This window comes from Hyperoodon ampullatus, assembly GCF_949752795.1.
Source record: "Hyperoodon ampullatus genome assembly, chromosome: 10".
Taxonomy (NCBI): domain Eukaryota; kingdom Metazoa; phylum Chordata; class Mammalia; order Artiodactyla; family Ziphiidae; genus Hyperoodon; species Hyperoodon ampullatus.
This window is the reverse complement of record NC_136923.1, coordinates 80,852,293-80,863,188: the sequence shown is the minus strand read 5'-3', so window position 1 is coordinate 80,863,188 and position 10,896 is coordinate 80,852,293. Positions and strand designations below refer to the sequence as shown.

Below are 10,896 nucleotides of genomic sequence, written 5' to 3'. Positions count from 1 at the left end.
TAGCACATATTTTGGGTGGCTTATATGCAGGAGAAATTTATTTCTTACAGTTCTGGAAGGCTGAGACCAAGGTGCCAGCATGATTGAGCAAGGACTCTCTTCTGGGTCCAAGATTTCTCATTGTGTCCTCACCTGGCAGAAGGGAGAGGGAGCTCTCTGGAGCCTCATTAATAAAGGGCGCTAATCGCATTCATGACCTAATCACCTCCCAATGATCCTGCCTTCTCAGTCCCATCACTTTTGGGGTTAGGATTCAACATATAAATTTTGGGGGGACACAGACACTCAGACCATACCAGCAGGGTATGAATAGAGGAACAGGAAGGGAGAAGGGGGTAAAGGTATACAGGTAGAGCGGACCGCATGACACAGGCACTGAGGTCAAGAACAGCGTGGCAGTCAAGATTGCAGGGTGAAACGTCAAAGAGGAAGCAGCATGAGATAAAGGAGGAGCATGACCAGGGCCAGGTTACAGAGGGTGTCTTTTGTCATGTCTGATTTTGTGCCATAGATGTTGGAGGATAGATCAACAGCAACGACAGGCAGGAAGCTGTTCCAATAGCTGGAGGGAAGTGAGAAAAGATGAAGTCCTGAACCTGGGCAGGGAAGGCGTTAATTTGAGAACTTTCAGGAAGTGAAACAATGAGTTTGGGGATTTGTGGGTGTCGGGAGTGAGAGAGAGGAAGAGGGAAGAGTCAGGGATGCCTCGCAGATTTCTAGCAGAGATGATGGGGTGAATGATGGTGCTAACTGGGGAAAATGAAGGGAGAATAAAAGCAACACACATGAGGGGAGAAGAGGCTTGGAAAGCAACTGCCTCTTCCCACCCTCAAAATTCCCAGGAATATAGTCTAGTGGGAAATCATGGTTCAGGACTGTGGATGTATATGCCCTTTTCTTGCTCTCCATCCCAAAGGAAAAACACAGTTTTATTTTCACCACTACCATTCAAGGAAAAGTGAGAAATGAACAGCAGGGAGAGGTTTAAAGCATAGACTGTGAGAAACTGTCAGTGGCAGCTGCCTGTGCATCTTTTGTGTGGAAACCATGGTGGGAGTTGATCATGAGACTCAAGATCTCAGGGCACAAAAACAATGGAAGCAGTGGGGCTGGAGAAGATGACCCCTGGGTTTGGAATTGGAAAAGAAGCAGAGAAAAGCCATGGCCCTCTGGGTACGGCTGGAGTTTCGAGAATAAAATATTGCAGAAGATGGTCTTTTGAGAAGCAGGGAGCCTGTGGGTCCAGCCTGAGAATTCTCAGGGGCACCCAGAAGTAGGGCAAGTAGGACACGCTGGGCCATGATTGGGGAAAATGGTTATGACTTGAAACTTGAAACTACTCTGGAATTGAATATAGTTCAGTTTTTATTTTACTTGGGCTGAACTTTTCTCATGCTTGAAGTTTGTTTTGCCCCAGTGGCTCTTTTCTGTGTCCTGGGGTGCACAGAATCAGAGGCCGAGGGCAGGAGAGGTTGTCCTAGGGGTGTGACCTGAGCAAGAGAGAAATGTTCCTTTCTAGATCTCTGGTTGACATTAATCTTCAAAAGCAGACTGAGCTTGGGGAGACACTGCCATTCTAGTCTGAAAACAATGTCTTCTCCCAGAACTTCCTCCTTCCTGTCAAACCTCAGGTCATACCTTTGGGAGGATCTTTTTCTTTCCCCCATATGATCTTTAAAAATGACATGTCATTTTCCCAGGGCCATTATTTTTATTTGTTTAATTCGCTCCAGAGTGCACGTGTCCACAGCACTGGCTAATAGTATGCGGGCCTCCATTCTGTACTGTCTTGAATAACATTGAGAACTTGGACTTGGGGTGGGTGGAGGTTGTTGCTACTCAAAGGCATGCTTTGTTTTGCTCTATTGATAAATTTGCACACCCTTCCACATGGGAAAGAGCTGAGCTCACGGAAGTCCTTTTAATGAGAAAACAAATAAGGAAACAAATTTTCTTCCCAAACTTTATTATTATCAATTGTTTTTATTACAAGAGTTTAACAGAGCAGAGTTAGACTTGCCGTCTCTCTTGTGAAACCTCAACAATTTACAAAGTTAAGGTAATAAATATGAAACTAGGTTGTCTTTCTTTTCAGCCATGTCATGCACTGCTAAGAGACAATGAGAAGAAAATCCTGTAGCCATATGCAGTACAAACTCAGAAATTTTCACCTGCTATTTAATCCTATCTAGGATTTTCCTAGGCAGTACAGATACTCATATATTTCACTTTTCTTTAAAGACTAAGAAACATAAATAGATCCATAAATAATAGCTCATATAAATATAGGTTTTACCTTTTAAATAATAAAATTCCCAAGTCTGGAATCTTGTCTTAAAAAAATACAAAATAAGGCATGTAATTCATTAAAATGGAATCTCATGCCCCAAAGTTATCTCGGGGCCTATTAAATACATAAATAACTTAAAGCCCTTAGAAAAGCAAACAAGAAGCAAACTGGTACTCAGTCTAAAACTTCCTCCTTGGGGAAAGGGAAAAATGGTTCAGATTCCATCTCTAAACCAGTGTTCCCTCTGGAGTTTCCACTGGATGAACTAAGAACCCTGGTGATTTTGGTCAGAAATGGGGCTGGATCTACTCTCCAGAAAACCTAACTGATTTGGGGAGTGGGGGTCAGACCGGAAGCTCTTAAGCCATGTGGCGGACAATGGGGGTGACACAGGTGCAGCCCACGGCCACCAGCATCTTCTCCAGCCGGAAGGAGTGGGGGCAGTGCTGAGGCTCCCTTCGCAGGACCAGGATCTCTTGCTGGATGGGGACGGAGTTCATGTGATGGTCCACCTTCCCTTCAGCATTGACACAGCCCGAGTGGCTGCACTTGGCCTCCCAGATCACAGAGGGGTACCTCTCAGCATCTTCATTGCGGCTGCAAGGGAGACAAAAGCCAGGAAGAAAGTGAATCCCTGGTAGAGCAGGAAGGAAATCAAACAGGAATAAACAGAGGGAGACAAATTCACAGGGGCGCAAATGATAGGCATTGTGAATTCTCTAAGTGCTGTTAGTCTGAAAAAGAAGTAGTTTGGGGAAAACTTGTGTTTCAAAGCCCATGAAGTGTTATAGAAAAAAAGACAATGATTAGTTTTTCCCAATTTCCAGCATACACAAAAGAAGATAGACTGAAACCACAGAAAGGATTTAAATTTGACACAAAGGTTAATTTCTTTAGGGTACATTTGATAGATGAAAAAAGACTAAAGGAATAGTATAGAAACAAGATAACTGTTAATCTGACTTAATGAAGTCTGTCTTTGAAGCAGAGAATGCACTCAAATTTTGTCTGACAGCACACTGATGGAACAGAGCCCATGGCTGATATGAAGGGCTGCAAACAAAATCTTAAGCCCCTTTATAACCTTCTCTTCTCTCTCTCCTCCAGCTGAGTGAATAATTTGCTTCGACTTCTGAATTCATTTATTTGAACTATTCTTAGTAAGTAGAAGTAAGAAGACGAGAAACCCTACAGTCAGGTGAATCTGTAGGCTCCATATAACTGAGGTTTATTTGCCTAAAATCAAATTATCAAAATACATTTTGTACTTAATCCATCTAAATACTAGATGTACTAAGGACACAGCAAATATTGGTCTGTTGGGGATGTTGTCTAAGTCAAAAAAGGGTGGAAACACCCAGCATGATACTTCTTCCACTGGTATTCAAGCTACATTTTCCCAGTGTTAATACAACCAAAAAAGCACAAAAATCCCAGTTAGTTAATAGTTATTTTCAACACATCTTCTCTAGGAGCTCTGGTAAAGAGAATTCAAGCACTGATCTCCTACGATAAATGTCTATTTCTTTTTAAAATAAATAAACAACAGACTTGGGGTGTCGTAAATATGAGAATGATAACCACCGTTCATTTGGATGGATTTCTGGGACAATAACTAGTAGAATAGGTGTTATGGGGGCTGGGGAGAGCTGTGCTCTATCAAAGAAATCTGTAGAATGAAAGTTTGAGAATCATTGGTTTACACAATGGCCCTTCCAGTTTTGACGGATGATTCTGAGTGAGTAATACCATTCTCAAGGTGATTTAACCGGCAGTCTGATACATACAGGGTAGAAGAATACAGAGATTTTATCTGGGACTCTTACGTACTGGAGAGTCCAAGGTGAGGTGGAGCGTTTGTAGTAATCGGAGGGTCTTCTGGAATTCGTGTTCCGGTTAAGGATGTTTAGGTTGACCCTCACATACTGTGGGAAGTTCTTGTCCTCAATATGCGGGCAGCCTGGACTTTGTGGGATTATGATTCCTGCCTTCACAAGAGCCACCAGACTCAGCAGCAGCAGCAGTGACTGGAACTGGGTGGGAAAAGAGAGAGAGGTGGGAGACCGGGTTAGTACTACATGGATTTTGTCAACAAAGTGTGGTGATGATGGAATTGCTGATAGTTGAGAACATGCTGTGGACAAAGACAATCTATACTAAATTTTCAGATCTGTTAAATGAAAAGCTGGTTAGATGAACAAAATAATATTAGGATGGCATTTCTACCAGTCTTGAACATTTTTCTTTTTTGACTTAGAAAAACCACATTATTCATTGGCTGACAGTAATTTTAGTGAAGATGGCAAGTCATCAACCTGTCAGTACATGCATCACTCTCAGGTCATTGGGATGGTAATGACCTTGATTTTCTAGGAAGAAATGTCCTCCTGCACCATCGATCCCACCCCTTGCATTCTGTGAAACCCTATGTGAAATCAAATGTACACCTTAGAAATAAAGGGCTGTAGAAAATCCATGTGGTATCAGTTAAAAATTCTGTTGGTACCACTGGCAAACATCCAACCCAAAATGGACCCCCCCTTATGTTTTTCTTAGGTATATTTCCCAGTTTTTCTAAATTTACATATACTGATTCTGTAATCAAATTGGGTTTCAAGAAAGACGTTTGAACTTAAATACTTTAAAAACATAAAGACCGGGGCTTCCCTGGTGGCGCAGTGGTTGAGAGTCTGCCTGCCAATGCAGGGGACATGGGTTCGAGCCCTGGTCTGGGAGGATCCCACATGCCACAGAGCAGCTAGGCCCGTGAGCCCCAACTACTGAGCCTGCGCGTCTGGAGCCTGTGCTCCGCAACAGGAGAGGCCACGACAGTGAGAGGCCCGTGCACCGCGATGAAGAGTGGCCCCCACTTGCCACAACTAGAGATAGCCCTCGCACAGAAACGAAGACCCAACACGGCAAAAATAAATTAATTAATTAATAAACTCCTACCCCCAACGTCTTCTTTAAAACAAACAAACAAACAAACAAACAAAACCCATAAAGACCGTTAACTCTAAACCACACCTACACCATCTATACATCTATGTCTAGTTAGAATAAATAGGGTTAGCGTACTAAGACTATAGTATAATAATAGGATAATGGAAAGAAAAGTCACTGCCACAACTTATTAAATCCACAAGGATAGTGACCCATCTCATTTTGGATTAAAGAAAAATGGGAGAATTATATTAAATCCCTTGTACGCAGAGAAACAGATTTTCAATAAGCATTCTTTCTTAGAGCACAGCATCATGTGACACTTCTTGTGTGGTTTAGCCCCAGTATAGCTATCTTTCAGTTTTAATCTCACCTTTCAAACTGATGTGTACCAGTTCTTGAAAATGCTAAACAATGACAAGTATCTATCAAGGGTTTCATTTCCCATCCTACGTATACAGTATTCTTGGATTTCCATAGCTAGAATCCAGGATTTCATGCCTGCAGTCCAGAAATATTATCTGGCCCATATCGACGAGAGCATTGCACGTTAGTGCAGGACTCACCACGGATGAAGTTCTCACACGAGCCATGGTAGTTTCTCCCAATTCACTGTAAGTGGATGATCTTGTGCTTGCTGCGAGATGGACAAAGTGTAGCGCTACCTTCTCTCTTTTATAGGGCTTTTCTCCTTCTGTGGTCACTTACGTTGACGTGTAGGAGTGAGTTCAGGGGTGACACCATTTTGGTTAAAAGTTCCATCCCCAAATGAGGTCAGAGAAAAACCTCCCCTTCATGACGGGCAATAATCTGCTTCTGGAGGAAAATGGGAAGGACAGAAATGTATGTTTCTAAAGACCATGTCTTCTCTTCATTCTTCAAGGAACGATGACTTGTCAGAAGCTGAGTGGAAACACAGAAATCATTTATTTATGAGCATGCATGAAACTGCCATAAGAGATATCTTCTATTTTAATGGCTCGTGGGGAAATAAAAGTTTGATCTCACATTCAAGTCTTCTTTGGTCATATGCCTTGATTTCCCATTTGATAACTCCTTTCCTCACCAGATTCCCTAGCCAGATGTGGTGGAGACCATTCCAGAAACTACCCATGGTCTCACCATATAAACAAACAAAAAATGGATACATAATTTCATGATGACAGGACATATTATTTCATCGATTTAACGCCTGCTTTGTTGAATGTCTACTCTGCTTGAGGAACAAATAACTAGGTTCAAGAGACGTGAGATTTACTATCAAAGGCACATCAAACACTGCATGTTACCAAGCAACTTGTTAACTCGCGCAATTCCTCAGGGGGGAAGAAGGAGTGACGAAATGTAACCAGACAAAGAGAGGAATGAAAATGAAGGTAGAGACTGCAGGAAGGTGGGGGTAGAGAAAAGGAGGGCAGGCGAGAGCAGACAATGATAACAAGAAAGGAGGAGAGGAATGGGGGATAAGAAGGAAAGAGAGATAGGACTTCCCTGGTGGTCCAGTGGTTAAGACTTTGCCTTCAAGGCAGGGGATGTGAGTTTGATCCCTGGTCAGGGAGATAAGATCCCACATGCCTCTGGGCCAAAAAAAATAAAACATAAAACAGACACAATATTGTAACAAATTCAATAAAAACTTTAAAAATGGTCCACATCAAAAAAAAAATCATTAAAAAAAAAAAAGAAGGAAAGACAGAAGGAGATGGTTCCTCCTTCCTTTCTCTCCACTTTCTAAGTGAGGTGAACTTCGATTTCAGGTCCTTGAGGATGGCTCCTCCTCGGAAACATTGAGGTCTATCCCAAGGTTGATAAAATGAGGGGTCAGTGGATGCAGACATGGCTAGTGACGTGTCACCCTGTCTCTGCCCGTTCTCCACAGTGGTGTTTTCTTGGGTAGACAGACTCTGACTGATCAGTGAGGAAGGCCATGAGCAGCTGAAATCTCAGTGGCGATGGTAGATGGATGACCTTGGTAGGCAAAGCAGATACAGATGGAAGAGGAAGTGGGATGCAGTTTCTCCCGACTTCCTTGGTTCTGGTGTTGACCTCACCATGTACCTTGGAGACAAGGAGTCATTGTGAGCTCCCCTGTCCCTCCTCCACATGTGATCACGTAGCCATCTCAGCAACAGCTGTGTCTCTCACATCTATTTCCTATTCCCAGACCTACTGCCATTCCTCTAACTCATTGCTCACCCACTTGGACTGTTGTTTTCATTTTTTAGTTGAAGTATAGTTGACTTACAATGTTGTTTTAATTTCTGTTGTACAGCAAAGTGATGGTTATACATATATACACGTTCTTTTTTATATTATTTTCCATTATGGTTTATCACAGGATACTGAATATAGTTCCCTGTGCTATACAGTAGGACCTTGTTGTTTATCCATTCTATATATAATGGTTTGCATTTGCTAATCCCAAACTCCCAATTCATCCCTCCCCCACCCCCTCCCCCTTGGCAACTACAAGTCTGTTCTCTATGTCTGTGAGTCTATTTCTTTTCCGTAGATGGGTTCCTTTGTGTACTTGGACTGTTTTAATAACCACATTTGCTCTTCCCAATTGTTGCCTTCCACCCGCCTTCAACATTCCTGCAACAATGATCCTCAAAGCATGGCTCTGATTGTGCCTTTTCTTGTATCGTTCGCTTGCATTCAGAACAAAATGCAGACCCCTTAGTATTTAAATTATTATTTGACTTAGTATTTGAATTAGTATTTGAAATCTGCAACCTTTACAGCTTTACCTCCCACCGTGCTCCATGACCTGGGCTCATGGGGTCCTGATTGTCCTCCTTCCACAGATGGTCCCCAACTTACGATGGTTTGACTTACAATTTTTCAAATTTGTGATGGTGCAAACGTGATATACATTCAGTTGAAGCTGTACTTCAGATTTTGAATTTTGATCTTTTCCCAGGCTGGTGATATGTGGTATGATCTTCTCTCATGAGGCTGCAGTGACTGTGAGCCATGCACTCATGAGAGTGAACAACCGATATATTTACCAACATCTGTACCCAGACACCAATTCTATTTTTCACTTACAGTACATTATTCAGTAAATGACATGAGATATTCAATACTTTATTATAAAATAAGCTTTGTGTTAGATGATTTTGCCCAACTGTAGGCTAAGATAAATGTTCTGGGCACATTTGAGGTAGGCTAGGCTAAGCCATGATGCTTGGTAGGTTACGGTGTATTAAATGCATTTACATCATGATGTTTTGAATTTATTGGGTTTGTTGGAATGTAATCCCATCTTAAGTCAAGGAAGATCTGTAATACCTACATGCTTTTTGTTAGGTACTGTCTCTGAGATGCCCTTTCCCATCCTCAGTTTATATCAAAATGTGCCTTGTCCTTCCAGATCCAGTTCAAATGTGTCTTCTAAGTCTGGAGGTCCCTCCTGATCATGTAGCTGAAATGAGCAGCTCCCATAACACATAGCTTATACCTACCTCTCTAGTAACTTTGCTTCATTTTGTACTGTGTTTTATTTGGCTGGAAAAAGTATGTCTAAGACATATGTTTATTTCCAATTTTAGATTTTATTGTTATCCTTCAAGGCCAGTGTGTTATTCATCTTTGTAACTCCCATGGTGCTTCACGTGAGGCTTTATACAGCATAGGTCTTCACAGATTGCTTCTGTGTTGCTGTTTTTTCTCTGGTACACAGCTGTCCATGCATATTTCTATCATATTGCATGTCATTTGTTTATGTATCTGATTTTCCTGCTAGACTGTGAAGCTACCTGGAGACAGTTATTATTAGTCTTTGTATCATCTAACACAGTGTCTAGGAAATAGGAAGTGCTCAATATTTTAACTGAATTACAGTACAAATAATGTTATTTGGGTAGGTTGGAATCTTGAATAATCCTTATGGGGCCCAATTGCATGCCAGTGACCATACTGAGCTAACACCTTGACTCTCCAGCTGATTCTTTTGAAGGTAGTGTGACAAAGTTGTGGCCTGTTTTGGACCATCCTTAAGTAGAAGATTCCTTGCTTGTTGCTGTCTGGCAAGGATGAGGTCAAGGTGAATGTGTTTGCTGGCCAAAGGGGAAAAGCTGATTCTAGTTGTCCTGCCTATGCCCACCTCCTGTGCCAGTGAAATACACCCTGTGTGCTGTCCTTTGAAATACCAACCCTAGCTTTGAAATAAGGATGGGAAACAAGGTGGGTTTTCCCAAAAGTGTAAAACTGACCGTTTTGAGGTGGTGGTTGGAGCTCAGTGTGCCCAGTCTTGAGTAGGACTGGTTTCTCAGATACACTCTTGAGCTGGAGGAACAGTCAGAAGCACAAAGATGGTGTGCAGAGCAAGGAGGGTATTTGTCTACAGAGGCAGCTGGTTCAGGTTTGGACCGCAGTCTGTTCAAATAGAAGGAATGCTGGACTGGAAATTAGGTGCCCAGAACACTGGAGGAGAGGGCACTTTTATTTTCATTGTGGTTCTGCCATTAACTACCCATGCCCTTAGGTATTTCACATCCTTGAGGCTCAGTTTCTCTCTCAATAAAATGGGTTTTTGCACCAGGTAATCTTTGATTATCTGAATTTTCAGAGAAAGAAAATAGTGAAAAAACAAATAGGGACAGTAAATTAGGGGTGATGATTTTGCTTAGTGATCGTCCCCAGTTTATCAGTCTTGCTTCTTGGAGGGCTTGGGAAACAGATATCCACAAAGTAATGGGGAACTGCATCCTGGGAGTTGGCAGCTGGGAGCTAGGTGAGGTGAGGAGAGGAGGAGCAGTGGAGGCTGGGAAGTCTTCCTGGGAGCCAAGCATTCATCTGCTCCTAGTAAAGTGTCTGTGGGCTTCTTGATTTAGGGAAATGATCTTCAAGGCTCCTTGACCTCATTAGGTCATCAAACAGCATCCCCTTGTACTTACAGTAGAGAACAATGTGGGAGATAGAAGAACATATATCCCTTAAATTAAGACTGTCATTAAAAAATTAAATAAATAGTGCTCGCTTCAGCAGCACATATACTAAAATTGGAATGATACAGAGGAGATTAGCATGGCCCCTGTGCAAGGATGACACGCAAATTCGTGAAGCATTCCATATTTTTTTTTTTTTTTTTTTTTTTTTTTTTTTTTTTGGCGTTATGCGGGCCTCTCACTCTTGTGGCCTCTCCCGTTGCAGAGCACAGGCTCCGGACGCGCAGGCTCAGCGGCCATGGCTCACGGGCCCAGCCGCTCCGCGGCATGTGGGATCTTCCCAGACCGAGGCACGAACCCGTGTCCCCTGCATCGGCAGGCGGACTCTCAACCACTGCGCCACCAGGGAAGCCCCATATTTTTTTAATGATTAAAAAATAAATAAGTTAAGTTAAAAAAACTTCTTGCTTAGGTGGTGGGGTTATCATCGAGATACTATTGTCTTTTTAAATTTCTACTCTACAGCCTTTAAAAAAAAATAACAATGGTCTCAGTAGAGGAGGAGGCCCTGCGCCATCGTTAATGACTTATGTACAGTAAATCCCCTACATACGAACCTTCAAGGTGCGAACTTTCAGAGATGTGAATGTGCGTTCCATCAACGTCAGGCATGAGTGAAATTGCAGCTTGCTCTCCGTCTCCTATTGCTGAGGATCCTTCAGCTCTACCATCTCCCACCTCCTCTCCCTCCTCTAGTCAGTAACTCTTCTT

At 42.4% G+C, this 10,896-nt stretch overlaps 1 protein-coding gene across 1 annotated transcript; it reads right to left on the bottom strand.

The window, feature by feature from the left end:
- Window positions 1-2,649: 2,649 nt before the first annotated feature.
- Window positions 2,650-5,826, bottom strand: IL17A (interleukin 17A; the record flags this gene model as incomplete). Its single annotated transcript, XM_079713418.1, has 3 exons — window positions 2,650-2,887; window positions 4,121-4,317; window positions 5,800-5,826. The coding sequence occupies 3 exons, from the start codon at window positions 5,824-5,826 to the stop codon at window positions 2,650-2,652; spliced, it is 462 nt and encodes a 153-aa protein (XP_079569544.1).
- Window positions 5,827-10,896: the final 5,070 nt, after the last annotated feature.